The sequence below is a fragment of the Procambarus clarkii genome, chromosome 27, assembly GCF_040958095.1.
Source record: "Procambarus clarkii isolate CNS0578487 chromosome 27, FALCON_Pclarkii_2.0, whole genome shotgun sequence".
Lineage (NCBI taxonomy): Eukaryota > Metazoa > Arthropoda > Malacostraca > Decapoda > Cambaridae > Procambarus > Procambarus clarkii.
This window is the reverse complement of record NC_091176.1, coordinates 9230014-9249066: the sequence shown is the minus strand read 5'-3', so window position 1 is coordinate 9249066 and position 19053 is coordinate 9230014. Positions and strand designations below refer to the sequence as shown.

The 19053-nt window shown below is 43.9% G+C and overlaps 1 protein-coding gene across 1 annotated transcript in view; it reads right to left on the bottom strand.

Moving 5' to 3' along the window:
* LOC123762673 (DM13 and DOMON_DOH domain-containing protein skeletor) overlaps positions 1-19053 on the bottom strand; it is a 118726-nt gene that overhangs the window by 33483 nt on the left and 66190 nt on the right. Inside the window, exons 2-6 of the mRNA XM_069332026.1 lie at positions 14219-14356; positions 13003-13079; positions 9598-9702; positions 8959-9124; positions 7047-7306 (exon numbers count right to left, since the gene is read on the bottom strand). Of these exons, the coding sequence (XP_069188127.1) occupies positions 7047-7306; positions 8959-9124; positions 9598-9702; positions 13003-13079; positions 14219-14356 (746 nt within the window). The remainder of the gene's footprint in view (positions 1-7046; positions 7307-8958; positions 9125-9597; positions 9703-13002; positions 13080-14218; positions 14357-19053) is intronic.

Below are 19053 nucleotides of genomic sequence, written 5' to 3'. Positions count from 1 at the left end.
ATCCCCTGCCGCGAAGAATCGTTTTTTCATCCAAGTACACATTTTACTGTTGCGTTAAACAGAGGCTACAGTTAAGGAATTGCGCCCAGTAAATCCTTCCCGGCCAGGATACGAACCCATGACATAGCGCTCGCGGAACGCCAGGCGAGTGTCTTACCACTTACACCACGGAGACTGCAAGACCAAATTATAAGAGGTATTTTGAGCTCTAGCTACTTCATACACTCGCGAATATTGGAAGATTCTTTTCCTTTACACAAACTTTACTAGGAGGCTAATATAGCAACCTCATGTTCTCTCCTGATTCTATGCATGACTAACCTTCCTGCGAGATGGGGATATTAAATGAACTTATAGCTACTTTTTTGAGCTATTCTAATATTTTATATGGAATACGATAGTAGCATATTGCCGTGTTCATAAGCCTGTTCATAAAAAAAGGCCCATCACCCACCGGGTGGTACTTATGGGGTGTAAATGGGGGGGGGGGGGGCGGGTAGAATGTGTTTTTTTGTGGGTGGGGAGGGGGGGTGGGTAAATTGGATGGACAGGGACAGCCGAAATAAGAAATTTAGAAATGGGAAATACATTTCGAGTCATGATATCGTGCTGTCTGCCTTGCCGACACTCGCTCAATCTATATATATCTATATCTGTGCGAGTGCGTGCGTGTGTCTGCTTGCTTGCTCGATCACTCTCGTTGGAGACCTGCGAGTGTTGAAGAGTACGAGTTACGGTAGCAGACGGGCTACCCACCTTGCCGACGTGTGTGTGGGGACCACATTGACAGTCATGGGACCCTTCGGCATGGCTTGAGGGTCGGCGACCTCCGAGTGACAAACCAAATAAAGGAAAGCACTGGTGACCACTGACCTTTCCACAACTCGCGAGCATTCAGGAGGATCACTCCATTGGAGTCGGACTTTGAGGAGGACGGGGGAGCTCCCGGACCATACCTGGGGAGGGAAACTCCCCTTACCATACAAGGGAACCCTCGGAGCCGGCATAGTGGGTGGAGGGGAAATATTCAAGAGCGGGCATGGGGAGGGAGAAAGCACATGAACTGGTTTGGGGTGGGGATATTCCCCAAAGCCGACCAGGGAGGATACCAACCCGCATGTTCCTGTAATATGACGTTCAGGAGTTCCAGAAACCTCGGTAAATTATCCTACATTTTAAACAAGATTTCTCAAAGTTCTGTGAGCAAAAGGTATAAAAAATATATCTAGCCTGCAACTTTCAGGATGTAACCAACATCTTACAACCAACCAGGATCTGACAAAAAAGAAATGCATTATATTTTTGGACTTTTAATATTACTACAACGGAAATCACTAACAAAAAATATAAATTAAAATTAATACCTTTTCTACACAACACCTTAACATTTAGAATTAGTATCTTAAAGAGCAACAAGATATCTGCACGAGGCAAATACCTTCAGGTAGAGAGCAAAGTACCCGTTCAAATGAACAAGCTAGTTATAAGAGCCGCTATGAGGGCGAGACACGAGGAGACACTAGCAACTTTAAGCTAGAAATATGCCTGTAACAAAATATTGTAGATCACCTCGGCGTGTCTACGATGCCACAGCACACAAAGCCTCCTTCCCAAGCTATTCATTAACGATTCACTGCCAAGCTTAACGTAGTGGCAGATTTTTCCAAGCGAAATTGGATTAATTTGTAACCAATTATAAAATTGGTACCAAATTTATGTATTTAAAGCAATTCGCAGCATTTTGCTAATTATTAGCACGGCTGATAAAGTTTTATAATATTTTACAGAGGTCTTTATTAACTTGGGAGGACCATGGTTGCCACTGGCCTATCATCCCAATGGCCACAATATCTTAAGTAGAGTTGGTTTAACGTTGAATCAACATTGATTTTGCGTTACTCTTTGATATTGTGCTCACTAGGGTGGTGGCCCAGATAGCGCCTCTAATGGTAGCCTGGATGTTCCCTTTATGGTCCCTAGTATCTCACGGTGCATCTTGGCTACATTTCATGATGACCGGGAAGTTAACTAGCACAAAGCCATTACGTGACGCAGGCGAGCGAGCAACTCCTCGCCTTTAACACTTAAAATAAATATTAGAATATATGTATATACATTAATCTACATAAATAATTATAAATACCTGGCACCAAAATTATTACCAAATTACATACGCTACTTGGCCAATAAATTCTGCATGATAATTAAGATAACTAAACAAGCCTTTCATAATGGTAAAAACACAGTTTTGTATATAAATAAAAGAACCCATCAGAGTAAAGTCATACCACGACACACCAAACCCATTCTCACATCAAGTGGATTGTTATCTAGATATTAGTAATGATCTGAAAGCATATTATGGTTCCAATAATAGTATAATTTTAACTGACAAATGAACTTTTGTCCTAAACAGAAAAAAAATCAAATTATAACTTCATTGTATTACAAACCGTTGGTTAAAAAAAAGTTAATGCGTAACTTTTTCTTTGAAAAGGTTTGAAGAATTTAGTTGACCGTAATTAAAGTTCTAGGGGATACTAAAATAGTTTTCGATTTTAATATTTCGCATGTGAACAACACCGTATTAACATAACCAACGGTAAACTAATCTTAGCCTAACCAAATCATGGATAAGAAGTAGATAATAGGACTAATTACATTGTTATTTTGAAGTGACTACCTCCAGGGTATCTCCTCCCTAAGGACAGGTCAAAATAAATAAAAGACGTCATAGTGGAACCGAGTTCGAGGCGAAGATAGGCTTCTGGAGATTAATGCTAAGATTACTTAGCATTAATCTAATGAATTAATGCATTTTGTTCCCCCCTTTTTTTTAGATAATTATCCTTGGTGTTGGCATTTATCTGTTCATTAACAGTCGAGATGTCTAACGTATATACATATATATATACATATACACATACATATACACATACATATACACATACATATGCATATGCACATATATATACACATATATATATATATATATACGTTATGCTGTTCAGCCGAGAACACTACCAAGTCAGTCCCCCTCTTTTTTTTTTTAAGTAGGCTTTGCATTCAAGTCAAAATACTGTGACACTGTTTATACAACCTTACTGAAGGTCGAGCTTCAAAAAACTTTACGCTATTCAGAACTTTGCTTCGATGCTCTCTCTACCTAGGCCACAGTACTCCCTGGTATAACGACCAAACGCTATAACGGAGCAACTACTGTCACCGGGTAATACTGCTACTGAACATTTGTTTACAGCCACATTTAAAGCACGAGCAATGATAGCCGAGCCCCGCTGTTTGATAACTTAATTCAACACACCCATAATGCACGACCAGCATGAAAGGAACAAGTTGAAACTGCAAACATTAAATCAACAAAATATGAAATGGTGTGTTTGTTACATTCACGTAAACCAAATATAATTTAAACGGCTTGTAATATTGTACACTGGGGATACTTGCACTTGACAAGGGGGTATAAAATACTGATGATATATGCGTGACGGGGCTCGCCTGACCCAGCTCTGCATCCTCGCCTTATACAATGGTTCTCATCTGCGTGTACGCAGATAAATTTATTATTTAGGTAAATACTTTGAGACCAAATTCATGCAGGGACCCTTGAAGTTTATACCATTCGAAGACAAATATGTTTGTTGGTAAACATAGTTTTCTGAAGTTTAAAAAGTCTTCTCGCAGTGATAAGCCAGCTAGTAATCTTTACACAATTATAATTAAATTTGCAAAAAAATTAAACGCCTCGTGAATTATATTTGCCTTTTCGATAATTATATTTAGAGGATCCCGGTAGTTTGGTTAGGTTAGTTTTCAACTAGCAGTCTAGAAATCCAGGTTCGAATCCCGGGCAGTAGTAGTTTCCCAATCACCCAATACTTCTGTTCACCGAACAGTAAATAGTTACCCCAGGAGTTAGTCAGCTTGTTGTGGGATTGCATCCTGGGAACGGGCAGTAGTTCAACCTTTGAGAGAGGAAATATGTGACCTTGATACAAGCCTAACATATATATACACACAGGCTGCCTGTCCCCCACGACAAAATTAAATGAATTAATATTAGCACACGACCGCACTCCCGTAACTGCAGTCTCCCCTGTACCTTCCCGTTTTCTTAACTTGCCAGGAATATGTTTAACAAAGGTGTGGCTGACTGCGTCATTACTGCAGGCTGGAGGTTAATGGCACCATAAAAACTATTAGAGAAACTTGATACAGAGCTTAATAGGAGCCAAGAATATGAAAAGCTCGACCTTCAGTACGGAGACAAACATAGATCACTGCCTCTGTTGCAAGACTAGTAGTTTTGATCGACAGTTTCAGTAACCCTTCCGTCTCGTGTTCAAATATTTGAAGTTATAGTACGAAAAAATAAAATCTGATATTTGGGGTAATATGTACTTAGTTTCTCTTATTCCAGATGTTTACTTTTAGTGTGGTTGCTTTCTGAACGCTAAAAACTTAACCATAAATATTAAACGAGGTAGAAGATCCTCCATTGCTGAAACTGAAGCTACTGATAGCTGGAGGTCTAGGTCCAGAAGCCTTTCTGGAGGATGCCACGCTTGAACCAAACCTGTGGTTGGCTGATGAAGCCCCGATTGACAGTGGTAGATCTTCGGGTGGGCTGCCACTTTGTCCGAAAGAATGTGATGAAACGCCGAAGTGTGCAGCTGCTGCCGAGGATGTTCCGGGATCGGAGAAATGACTCTTTGGGGTTATACCTTTTGATTGCGAGGAATGGATCGATGGAGAGAATGGGTTGGCGAGAGCTGGTGTGAAATTTAGACCTCCGGAATCCCTGGGATCACCGAAGCCTGAAGACACTACGTCGAACGAGGCCCTGCTGGCTGTAGGACTGCCTAAGTCATCGGTAGTTTGTCTCTGGAAGTGGGCCGCTGGACCAGGAAACTGTGCCGCGGTCTCTGAATTGGATGGTCGGTAAAACGGTCTGCGAGTTGTAACAAGCGGTTCATAAGGTCGACGAGGTGTAGTCGGTGACTTATGGAAAGGTCGCGGCGTTGTAGATACCTTAAAGTGTCCAAGAGTTGTAGGAGCTGGTACATATGGTCGGCGAGTGGTTGTGATCTGAACAGGAGAGCTAGTTACAGGTCTAGGGAAATATGGTCTGGGTGTAATAGCAGGGGGACTGTAAGGTCTTTGCGAGGTAAATAGTGAAGGAGATTCGTGAGCTGACAGAGAGGCGGACTTTACAGTGGCTGTCCTGAAGGAAGGTCTTGGGGTAGTTGAGTATACAGGTCTGAAAGTAGTAGGTTTTTGGTAAACAGTCTTAGGTGTAGAGAAAGCTGGGCGGCCAGATGGTGACTGGTAGGAGTAACCTGATGACTGAAAAGGGAAAGGGATGACAAGTAAGATGAATGTGCATAATCTCGGGGATAGGTTATACATGCAAAATTTGTCTAAAATGAGTGACAGTCACACGGTGCTTTCATTTTTTCAAGAACATTTTCTCATACATTATCTTTTACAACTCTCGCTGCACTAAAAAGTCGGCAAGATTAGTTTAAGTCCTTCCTCGTCTAATCCTCTAGCTCAAAACGTTCAAATCCCTTTGTGCTGACCACCTATAAGAAAAACCCGATTAATTCTTCTCCGATTCTTGCATATTTAACACAAACATATCTTCCCGGGACAATGGCATTCATTCATCCCTGGCTGTATCGTAACACTACACACATTCGTCCATGGCACATGCTCTAAGTCACAAGGGAAAAGGTGTCCAAGTGGATTTATAGCAAGACAAAGAAGCAGGAGTCAACCCTTGATAAGGTGTCTAATGAAAGTTTGGGAAAAATATATTAGTCGGTGAAGATGACAAGTGACAGCAGTGAAGGAATCTAGGTAAAGTAATCATTAATGAAACTTTTACACATCATACCAAACTTAATTAAAGCACACAGACAAATACTCACAAGGATGTGTATAAAAAATCTTGGCTTATATCTTTTAACTACACTTAGGTAATATCTCTCTCTCTCTCTCTCTCTCTCTCTCTCTCTCTCTCTCTCTCTCTCTCTCACACTGTAGTAAATGTGCAAATGCAATAAAAAAAATGAGTTGACAGTTGAAAGAAGACCTGAGAAAGTGTGCGAAGAACATTGTAGACCTGTCACCCCCACAGGGCAGCAGTGACTGCACGTATCATGTTTATACATGTCTTGCTGTGACGTGACCACACGAGACCTCGTTGTGAGGTGTTGAAACATGTTCCCCCAGTTTGGCGAGCAAGTTGATACATTACCATACGAGACTAATGCTATCTAGCATAGTATTTCCAAGGGAACCAGTGTGATAAACATATTAAACCCAGCAAGACAGTATTATTCCAGTTCAATCCAATATTTTTGCACCCTACAACACCAAGTTTTATTAGCATCATAGGACTTTCCTAAAGGAAAAATGTATATTGATTAGGCATGACGCGGGCTAGCATCAGAGAGAAGTAACAGCAACAAATGTAGTCCCGCCAATCTATGCTAGTCCCTCACCCACCCAACGTCATCCACCGGCATAGTGGAGGCTGTGGTGGCACCCATGTTAGTGCGGCCAGGCCAAGGGCAAGTATTCATAAATTTGTTCTTCTGAACTATGCCTCGCTTTAGACTCTTCAGCTCACCTGATTAATAATGCCAAAGCTGCTGTATACACTGTCAAGCTTTGCTCAGGAGATTTGCAAATACATCTGCTCATGGGATGTTTCGAGTTTACACTTGGCTTAAGTTTGGAAATGTTCGTATGGCAGGAACGTTTGGGCTAAATAATAGCCTACATACACAGTCGAAATTGATATTGTTGATATGTGGGGTTTCTATTTGGGTAAAGTGTGAACTAAGAAATATTTTTTATAAAACCTACAGCTCATTAAGTATGCGATTACACTTACACAAAATGACAATGGATCTATATACACTAAAGTATTTAAATTCTCCTGCTGTAGGAATCAAGTTGATTCTACACTTGAAAGCCATAATGTAAAACCCACCATAGTTATAGTACGGACAGCTTACCTGAGGAGCGACGCCAAGCATCTTGAGGGAAGGTGGGACATTGAGGCTCTTGGGAATTCGAACGTGGCCAAAGTTAGCATGGAAAGCCCGACACCACACACCCAGGAAGTCTATGTCAAAGACCGTGAGGTCGCCGGGCAGGGTGATGACGATGGTCTTGCCCGAGTACCGCTTCAGGGGCTCCTCCGATCCGTTTTCGTCAGGCACCAGTATACCAGAAGGACCAGGGTTCGAACCCTTGCCAACCCAGAAGTAAGCATCTAAAAACCAAGATAAAGTTTAGTTAACCTGCACAATACAATTTAAACAAATCGGATTACAATTACATATTGTACATTCACTAAAACCAACATTCTTTGACTATCTCAAGTAAATGATAAGATAAATGAACACACTTCAGGCATATTGTCTCATGAGTAAGGCAGATCAACACTAGCCCCCGGTGCTGTAACTAGTTTTATTAAAGATCCTCCAAGAGTGAGAGTATTCTAATTGTACTCGTTTAGTTGTGCTTACAGGGGTTCAGCTTCGGCTCTATGGTCCCGCCTCTCAACCGTCAATCTACTGGTGTACAGATTCCTGAGCTGCTCGAGCTCTTATCATATCTACATTTAAAACTGTATGGAGTCAGCCACCACATCACTTCCTAGTGCATTCCATTTACCAACTACTCTGACACTGAAAAAGTTCTTTATAATGTGTCTGGTTCATCTGGGTACTCAGCTTCCACCGTGTCCCCTTGTGCGTGTACCACCCGTGTTATATAATCCATCCTTGTCTACCCTGTCAATTCCCATGAGAATTTGGTACGTGGTGATCATGTCTCTCCGAGCTCTTGTGTCTTCCAGCGACGCGAGGTGCAGTTCATGCAGCCTTTCCTCGCAACTCATGCCTTAGTTTTAGGACTAGCCTAGTGGCATATGCCTCTGAAATTTTTCAAGCCTCGTCTTGTGCTTGAAAAGGTACGGGCTCCATGCTGGGGCCGCATACTCCAGGATTAGTCTTGGATATGTGGTATACGAAGTTCTGAAAAATTTCTTGTACAGGTTCCTGAAGGCAGTTCTGATGTTAGCCAGCCTCGCATACGCCACTGATGTTATTCTTTTGATGTGGGCTTCAGAAGGCAGCTTTGGTGTGATATCAACTCCTAGATCTTTCTCTGTCCGTTTCGTGAAGGACTTCATATCCCATTCGGTATCCATTGTCTGGCTTCCAATTTCCACCGCCTAGTTTCATTACCTTACATTTACTCAGGTTGAACTTTAGTAGCCATTTGTTGGACCATTCCTTCAGTTTGTCTAGGTCAACTTGTAGCCTCATACTATTTTCCTCTGTCTTAATCTTACAAAAAATAGTTTGCAAAATTATGAGCGAGTGAGAGAGTGAGTAGGAGTTCGTTCGCTCGTTCTGAGCCACTGTCTTGGCAACACCCCAACTTTCCCCCTCCACCAAAACCCATCCCCTGCTTTGATAATAATTACCCCCCCCCCCACACCTCCATTACCTTTTATCATATGCAATTATTTGAACAAATGTCTACTTCACTGCAAGGTGATCATTAACGACAGCTTTGCTACACAAGTGTTGCGCTCATTGTTGTCCATATTAGCTTCTATTTTTTCTTTTACCTTCCACAAATTGCAATTTTGTTTTAAATTTTCTTCACAATAGTTTAATTATAAATTCTTATTCCTCAACACAAGGAAACTGTCTGCACAAAGCTGGACCAGGGAAATCTGGCCAATGCCTCAACACTTCGTGATGCTTGAAGGTCTTTAAGAGACTTGCATGAAACCAGAGTGATGTGTTAAGGAATATAACTAGATAAAGTTTTAATATTGGCTGCCAACCGTGTCTTTACATGTGAACTTGCTCAGAGTTGTTACAATCTGCCTGGTGTCCACCGCCTCACCTGGGGCGGCTCCGTCGTAGCTGAAGTTCGGGATGAGAAAGGTCTGGGCATCCACCACCACGATTCTGTCCGACGTGACCCCGTGCTCAAGGGTGGGCAGGGAGTCTATCTTCTGAGGCCGAGGGTAGTTGAGGTTCTTGTCCACAATCACGTGGCCGAAGTCGACCTGAAAGGGAACAAAATTGCCGTTAGGAGTCAGGGGAAGACGAGACCAAGGTTCGGTGGTCAACGTAGGTATAGCGAGGTCATTGGTAAGGTGACTTCTGACCAATTAACTTTATGCCATTCCAAATGTGACAAGTAAAGGTTTGAGAAGTCGATCCTAGCTAGAGTGCCGAGTTGCTACCACAGATGAATTAGTTTTCTTATTTAATTTGTTATAGATTTTTATATACTGCTTTAGAGAACCTTACTTTATATACCGCTCTCAATGGATTTACTCATTGACGAGGAAAATACGTCGAATAAAATCTACTAAACACCGTAGTCCACACTCCACTATCACAGTCTTCACATCAATGTTTAAGCAACACTCCACACTCTTAACCGCTTGCAAATGAGAAGATTGTCACAATATCGGGGCGGAAAATAAAACACCCTGCTGAATTCTTTGAGCTCTCCCAGGCCTCCGGTACTCACGGCGAAGGCACGGCACCAGATGGAGAACCAGGTGATGTCCTTTAGTGTCTTGCCCTCCGGCAATGTGATGGTGACGTCCTGGTTACTGTAGCGACCCAGAGGCTTCTTTCTGAAATGCGTTCAAAGGTCAATGAGGTAGGACGGAGAGACGAAGATGGCACGATGAAAGAACGTATGTATAAATTAGACTACTGAAGGCCTACTGGTCGTTACTAGGACGCTCTTACTTGTATCCACCCAAACTCACTCACGTATGTGAGTAGCCTACGCTTGACGCTGAATCCAGCGAGTGCAAGTCTTTTATTCCCCTGCAATTTGTTCCACAATTCAACTGTCCCTTCTCTTGACCAGCGTTTACCCAGGTCTTTCCTGAATCTAAACTCCTTTAGTGGGCCAGTCACACATTTTACACGGTAGTGTCAACACACTGCCACAGCCCAGTAAAAATGTATTAACAATAATCATAGTAATGGTTCCCGAGTTTGCCTATCTTAGATAATTATTCTTTAAACTGAAAGATTCAAGAGCAGAAATCTCTAAAAGTTTTGTCGCAGACTAATAGCACATCCTCCCACAGTTCTTATAAACATTTCCATTTGTTATTTTCTCTCAGAACACTATCTGCAAACCGCTTTACAACCAACTGCTGGGTGGGTAAGGCAAGACGAGGGAGGGCAAATGGTAAAAGAAGGGGTGCCTAGTCGCCCTACTATCTCGAGAGCTCGAACCTGGGTCCTCGTGCTTGAGAGGAGAGCTGGTAGGGATGCTAACCACTACATTGCAGTGAGGTGTAAGCTCTCGCCGTCTTCAATTAAATTGTTTTGTATTATACCCACAAATTTGAACTGCAGTACTACTGACAACATTTTGAAACTTCTGAAACTAATTCTTGTGCTATATTGACCAGCGTCGACACACGTCCTCCCTACCGATATATCTAGAACTATGTATTATCACAATTGCTCTGATGAACGAACTCTCAATCACGAAATCAAGTGTCGGAGCCCACAAGTGCCTGTTGTCCATCCACCCGATGACTGATGTGGAGAAGCACTGACAAACATTGACCAATTACAAGCTGTTCGACATCCACGCAAATTGCTCAGCTTTGGGAACTTTGATATCAAATTCAACACTGCGTCCGTGACCTTTCCAAGACAGCCTACAGTGAGTTATGTGAATGGTACCTTTAGTTAAGCATCTATTTTTCTGGCCAGTAGTGTTTGGTTGACTGTGTAGAAAACATCCCAGAGTTTAGTCATCTCTCGATTCAGGAACGGTTGAGGGCCAGAGGGCTGGGAACGCTGCAAACCAGGCATGGCAGGGCGGATCTTTTCGACTTTAAAAATACTGAACAATTTGGAGGCCGTCGATCCGGACAATTTCTTTAAAAAAGTAAGTTGTAACACGAATGATGAGCAACGGATCATCAATTTTGTCCACATTGTTGGACAAAAAACAGGATGCTTTTTCACCCATAGGATTGTAAAACTGTGGAACCGCGTACCCGCCGAAGCCGTAAAAGCCAAAACTCTGCCGAGATTGAAAATACACCTAGAGAACATCAGGGCAAATGGGGGGGGGGGCCCGGGGACCTTTGACAAGCCGCCGGCTTCCTGTCCTCAGAGGCCACTAGTATTAGTGGCCCACAGGTAAATTCAGGTAAATATTAGTGGCTACAGGCACTATTTTGTTACCTGAACCGTCGACGGTTATGTATAGTTATTAAGCAAAATGTAATTATCAGACTATATAGTCATACTGGCTTGGTGCTCATAATTTACTCAATCACCAATGTATGCACTTTCACAACCCAATGTACCTTGTATATAAATAATAAACTACCGGATGGCCACCATAAAATAAAATATTTACCCCTTTATATACAATCCTTTTCTGTCATGAACACACACTAACCCATCGTTTTCTATACCATCCAAACTAACACATCGTTTTCTATACGATCCAAATTAACCCTCAACTCTACTAAACGACCAAATTAAATTTTTTACATTTGTTATCGTTTATATTGTTTGTTTTTGGCTAACCGCAAAGACGTACAAACGCTGAGAGTGGCCAGTTTTTTTGTTTTAATTCTGGCTTGCGGGAAGCTTTACGAGAAAAGCTTTACGAATAAAACTCACCACCTTTGTGAGGAAGTTGAGTAGGCGGTTACTTGGGATAGAGTAATCAGTATGGGATGAACAGTTTGGATGAGGCAGTGTGCAGCCAAGATGCTAGCTGTTGCTTGATAAAGCAACCCGTACGAGAGAGAACAGGAGGGGTGGCCAGCGGTCAACACCAGGGACACATGGCCTAATGTGAATAAAGAAAACGTTGCCTTTGATCTCGTGAGCGTAAGCTATCTGTTCTACTTCTTGGCTTTGATGTAAACTTTATGCTGACGTTTTTTGTGAACGTTTCCGAGCGATTATGGGTGACTGAGTGGAAAGGGGGTGGACGGGGGCGCGCACGTGTATACGTACACATCGTACTTCAACCAATCATACCCAAAATGCTTACAGAAACTTCACCTAGGCTCCACACAAGGTTGAAGTACTGACCCTACTCACGATGCAACTCTACAACAGTTGACTAACTCCCTGGTATCTATTTACCGCTAGGTGAGCAGTCGCATTAGGTGAAAGGAAACTTGCGGCATTATGGGACATAAATCGGCAAGGGATTCCCGATTTGCGAGTCTCTAACAAACCCAACTAAACAACCGAGACCCTGTCGTGCTCATAACAAAGCATAAGCTCACCAAATCATTAACTTTAACTTTTTGATTTAATGTATACACACACACTAAAAAAATATCTCCAGCGAAGTGTGTATTCCACAAACAGCCGAAATGATGAGAGTTTGGTACTGGGTTTTTCCTTCCCCCGTCAGCTGGCCGTCACATCGGTCACGACGCGTTAGTATTTTATTCTGTACAATACAATGCATAACAATTGTAGGTCATATGAAAACCTGCTTTTGTGTGGTGTTCCCTGCGCTCTCGGGCTGTTTGCTCCGGAAAAATCCTCTTCTCTCTCTCTCTCTGCTCTGCTTTCATATTCCCTTCCCAAGTGCTATACTGTTATAGTCATACCGGCTTAACGATTTTTCAAGTTTACTTCCCCTCGCTTCTTATAAACTTTACGATTTATGTTGTGACTCGTGTTAAGGTAATTATCAAGATATAGTGCAAAGCTTGACAACTATACAGCGTTTGTAAAGGATACGAAGATAAGGATTTAGGATAGGAGGGAATGGTGCCCAACCACTGACGGTCGGGAATTGATAGCAGACTTGCAAGAAGCGAGACCGTCGCTCTATCGTCCAAGTAGTAGGCTTCTTAACACTAGAATAATGGGTGAAATAAAGTAATGTGAAGGAGACAATTTAAAAAGAGTTTACTTGCCCGCCTTTCTCGTCCGGGATGATGAAGCCCGCGTCGCTGGGTCTGGGTGTGGAGCCGGCGTAGAAGAACGCGTCTGCAAGCCACAAGGAACACTTGGTACACAGTTACGGGATTACTTATATTACTTATATTACCTCTCTGTATTTCATGACTGAAATGACATTTTTTCAAGACCATTTTTATATTTTATTGGAGATGTAAAATGTAGCTAAAAATATAAACAATTACAGACTTCAAGAAACTTAAGACTGCCGTTCACAAGTATTTAAGACTGTGTCTCACTATCAATAGGCCATAAGCATGTATACACAATCTTATTCATAGCTTAATGTATGCATGTATAGTGGTTTACACATGTTTAACATGGGAGACATGTAAAGCAGCCATACTCGCCCAGTCACTACCAGAGCTGCCCCACCCACACTACCATTCCTACCAACCCCCACACAGCACTCCCACTACTGCTGCTGCTGCTGCTGCTGCTGCTGCTGCTGCTGCTGCTGCTGCTGCCACCCGTGTTTTCCTCTACTCCCCAGGAAGCTTCGGGTATTGTGGTCAGGAATATAAAATGGAAGCCTTTATGCATGACTTTCAGATGACTGATCTCAACCCCGCCGCCGGCCCACGCACAGCCCAGAACCCAGCCCGGAGCCACCCACTCACCCACCACCCCGCTGTCAGCCCACCCACTCACCCACCACCCTGCCGTCAGCCCACCCATCACCCACCACCCTGCCGTCAGCCCAGAGCCCCGCCCGGAGCCACCCACCCACCACCCCGCCGCAAATGTCCCCATACTAGATTATTATGCTAATCATATTATGCCATTATACTATTCGGCTCAATTAGACTGCATAATTTTTTCGGGAAAAACTGAAAGCGGACAATTACCCACTCATTAACACGTGCTCATTACCAAGAGCAGGTAATGTGATTAGCAGGACCTTCATGGTAACAGGCCTGAGCGGCGAGGGAAGACTAAACTACCTCCATTATAAAAGACCATCGCCTCTACACTCCCAGTTCTTCACTACTAGACCCAACCAACCCAATAATTCTTCTCCTTCCTATTTAATACAGTCTCCCCAAGCCTTTCCGTCACCACAATACTTTTACTTCCTTCTACACCCACCTGGCGTCGCCTACACCCATCTGGCGTCTCCTACACCCACCTGGCGTCTCCTACACCCACCTGGCGTCTCCTACACTCACCTGGTGCCTGGCCATCGTAGTAGAAGCCTCTAAGATGAAGAGTGCGGGAGTCGACAGCGTAGACCTCCCCCTTCACTCCATGGTTGAGCTGCGACAGTGGGCCCATCCGCACGCCATAGTACCCAGCGGCCTCGCCACCTGCAGGAGAACAAACAAGGGTTTAGTTGTGTTTACGTAGAGAGGGAAGGAGGGAGGGGTTGGGTGTTGTGGACGCACAGGTAGGCAGGGGAGGGAGATAGCGAGAGAAAGAACCTGCACATTTACTACGGTAACTATGCCATACTGTGAACGACCAGGCCGGAGCTTCTGGTACAAAGGTTGTACCCGTGGGATTTGGACAAGCTTCACCTGCGTCAACTGTATTTCACACGTCACTGCTGCCCGACAGGGACGCTGCGTTATTAACTAATGGTCATCCAGGATAGCAAGGTACAACGCTGCCGTGTCCGGATAAACAGTCGGGATGTGAAGCACAGGTGACAGTGCTCGTGAACGCGTGACCTAGTTTCGCCATGTTATTTTTACTCTATTTTGGGTTTTCAAATTAAGACACGAAAAACAAAATCACCAAATTACACACCACTTTCGCATGAAAAGGTGGCTGGGGTGGTAGGGAGGTTTGGGGGGTGGGGGGGACGGAGCAGTAAGTGCAGGGGACTGAAGCTGGTGGCAGCTGGCAGTAGTCAGGAGAAGGGGGGGGGGGGAGGGTATAGGAGGGTGCCATGTAGGCGAGGCGTCGATGTTGAATATGCCAGATTACATGATTTGTCAGCTCCCTAGTTCATCATGTCTTGAAGTTAATGAACTTCCTCACTACTACTCTGAAGTAAAATTAATACAAAATGAAGCTATGAAGGACGACGAGTCTTAGTACTCCAAGACCCACTAGTATCATTACCACCAGGGAAGGAGCCGATGCTTCCTACCAGGCTAGAGACACACACACAAGCCAAAATGACTTCTTCCATTCAGGTCATGAGACCCGACTCCTCCAGGACCGTTCGTATAAATTATTTTATCCTATCAATACTCCAGCGAGCGTTGCTAACACACCAACTCGCTTTTTGTATAATGAAAGGTTAGAGTAAAAATGTTTCCATTTGAACACGCACTGCTCTTTAAGAATTTATCCTGCAAGGGAGACAGCAAAAACCTCATAACAGCAACCTTAAATGACTTCCTGTATGTGCATAGTCAAGAGTTCAGAATCTTTTATGTGGTACAGTCTTTTATAAATATAAATCATAATGACAGGCATACCTACAAAATTAGCATACAACAAAAATTAAACTTAGATTTTTGCAGCCTGACCTACCTTATATATGCCGAATATTTCTCAGTATTGCCTTGCTTAAACTCCAGTTTAATTTATTTAATTAAAGTTATCACTATAATGCTAAAGGTGAATTTATAAATATAAAAATATATAAAATCGCTCCTTGAGAATGGGACTTGCGTATTAGTCTTATTTGTGTGATTCAGGCTATTAGGCTGACGACATATGCAGAGATATTAAGCGATCCACAATTTGATATCACTGTTAATGTGATAGGTAAACAGACAGACCGAGATAGTATAGCATCACAATTAGAGACCGATCGCCTCATTTACGTTTAAAGGTTAGATTAGTGCAGCCAAGAACATATCTTAAAGATCAATGTGTGAAGAATGTGTGGCTGCCCACACACACACACAACTAACTTCACTTATTACGAGATAGTATTCATACCCTATATAGACTTCTCTCACTATTAGCAAGGAAAAAGTTACGTAAGAGCAAAACTTCGATCCATCAACATTAGGCGAAATACTCCCAATACGAAAAACAAAAACAAAAAAGTTTTACATTCACACGCGCTCATTCACCCAAAATACAAAATTGAAGTACGGGACAAATGATCTTTTTAAAAAATATAAAAATATATTTCTACGCTAAATTATTATTTTACGGCCAGTGGTGCCCACAGGGTGAGAAATTCAGCAGCAGTGACTAGAAGAACCCGAGGTGACCCTCCGTGGCGCCTCCACCTGAAGGCCGTCAGCACTAGTGTTGTGGCCCGGAACCCACTCCAACCCTCAGCACACCCCCCACCACACCCACACCCACCACAACCCCCAGCACACACCCACCACCACCACCACACCCACCACCACACCCAGCACATCCACCATCACCACCACACCCACCACCACCACCACAACCCCCAGCACACCCACCACCACACCCACCACCACCACCACACCCACCACCACACCCACCACCACCACCACACCCACCACCACAACCCCCAGCACACCCACCACCACAACCCCCAGCACACCCACCACCACCACACCCAGCACACCCACCACCACCACACCCAGCACACCCACCACCACCACACCCACCACCACCACACCCAGCACACCCACCACCACCACCCCCAGCACACCCACCACCACAACCCCCAGCACACCCACCACCACAACCCCCAGCACACCCACCACCACAACCCCCAGCACACCCACCACCACAACCCCCAGCACACCCACCACCACAACCCCCAGCACACCCACCACCACAACCCCCAGCACACCCACCACCACAACCCCCAGCACACCCCACCGCTCTAGATTGGTTATGGAACTCTGGAGTAAACAGTGATAAAGTCAAGTTGTTATGGGCAGACTCCATACACAGCTTCTATTGTATATATGAAAAATGGCTCGGGAATCTCGACATCAACCTATTGAAGTTTAAAAGGCGTGCCTCAACACTATGTTTAATTATTTCAAGCACAACCAAACAAGTACACTACAAGTACCAAACAAAATTTCACCCCTTCATGATTTTCGTCTCGCCCGTCACAACTAGCTTATTACCCCTTTGTTGACCCACTATTAGCCCACGCCCCTTTGTTCATCCCTTACCCCTAGTCATTGACCAACCACCTCTCACTAACACTGGCTTTGCACAACGGCAATGACGCGACAATGTAACAACCGCTCCAGTTTCTACTAGTCACCCCAGCATTATATTGCCGTTTTTTGTCATGGCTGTTATGCTTCGAATCCATGGTTCCAGCTACGCCCATGTTAATGTAAATAAATATAATGAGCAATGAAGGTAACTATGCAACGAATTATGTACCAAATATATTAAGGTATAGTTTTATTACTAGTTGTACATGCATTCATGGAGCAGCAAAATGTGTTCACTCATATTCAGGGCGGGAATGTGTGTCCCTTTGTCCCCCAGTCCTTGAAGCTTTGCCCCTTTTCCCTCCATTCACAGCCTGCAGGAAGTTGCCGCTCCTCTACACCAGGTGACCTTCGTGGCAGTTTTACCTCTGGCTGGACCAGGTCCTGATTAGACGACCTTCATCTTTTCCTGCTATATAGTGTCTACTAAATATAGCAGCTACCAATAAATGCCGATTAATCCCCATCTTATAACTTCACACACATGTGGGTGCCTATATGCTCTTTCAAAATGGAGGAGTCTCTGGGAGGTCCCAGCTCGCCTAGGCTCACGTCGTTGTGAACATTAGTGATACTGCTACCACGTCTTCTGTTTAAAATTCAGCTGGGAAAAAGTCCTCTGGAATAATGGGGGTGTGGGGCCTTTGACAAGCAGCCACCTTCCTGTCCCCGTCGAGGCCACTTGAGAAGGTGGCCCTCTGATTAATTCAGGAATATGTCTGCATGTTGCTGGTCGTTTTCTAGAGCGAGTCTTCTTGTCTGGAATATTCCAGTCCTGAAAACTACAATCTAAGTGAACATCTCTTCGTGCTCAATTTATTAATCCACAATTAAATATTCTAATAGCGTGATAACTATAAATAAAACTACCATGAATATACGGATCAATATTAATCCGGACCCTGATGGCCCCTATCCCTCTGGTTACCTTTATTCTTTAGAAGACCGTAAAGGCTTGTGCTTACATGGGGCTCGGGAGCAATCAGAGGCGTCAAGGGGCAACCAGAGGCGCTAAAGGCGCGTTGGGGGTTTTAATGACATTCAAAACTATAGGAATTAATGTTGCAAGTGGAGATAAAATGGTGACTTTCCTAGAATTCTGTTCCATGGTGATGCAGAGTTACATGTCTGCAGAATCTGCTCACTACTGGATCAGTGAGTGTACTCACCTAATTGTGTCTGCAGGATGGAGCATTGACTCTTGGATCCCGCCTTTCGAGCATCGGTCCCCTCATTCTGTTACTATTCCGTGTGAACATTTCGTATATGTCCACTCTGTCAATCTCCCTGAGTATTTTAAACGTTCCTACCATGTCCCCCCTTCTCCCTCCCTTCCCTCTCAGCTCCCTCAGGCGCTCCTCATACCCCATTGTGTGTGTGTGTGTGTGTGTGTGTGTGTGTGTGTGTGTGTGTGTGTGTGTGTGTGTATGTGTGTGTGTGTGTGTGTATGTGTATGTATGTGTATGTATGTGTATGTATGTGTATGTATGTATTCACCTAGTTGTGTTTGCGGGGGTTGAGCTTTGCTCTTTCGGCCCGCCTCTCAACTGTCAATCAACTGTTTACTAACTACTTTTTTTCCCCACATCACACACACACCAGGAAGCAGCCCATGACAGCTGACTAACTCCCAGGTACCTATTTACTGGTAGGTAACAGGGGCATTCAGGGTGAAAGAAACTTTGCCCATTTGTTTCTGCCTGGTGCGGGAATCGAACCCGCGCCACAGAATTAAGAGTCCTGCGCGCTATCCACCAGGCCCCCTTTGTGTGAGAGTGAAAATGAGTAGAGTATGTACTCGCTTAGTTGTGCTTGCTAGGGTTGAATTTTGGGTCTGTGGTCCCGCCTTTCACCCACCAATCTACTGGCGTACA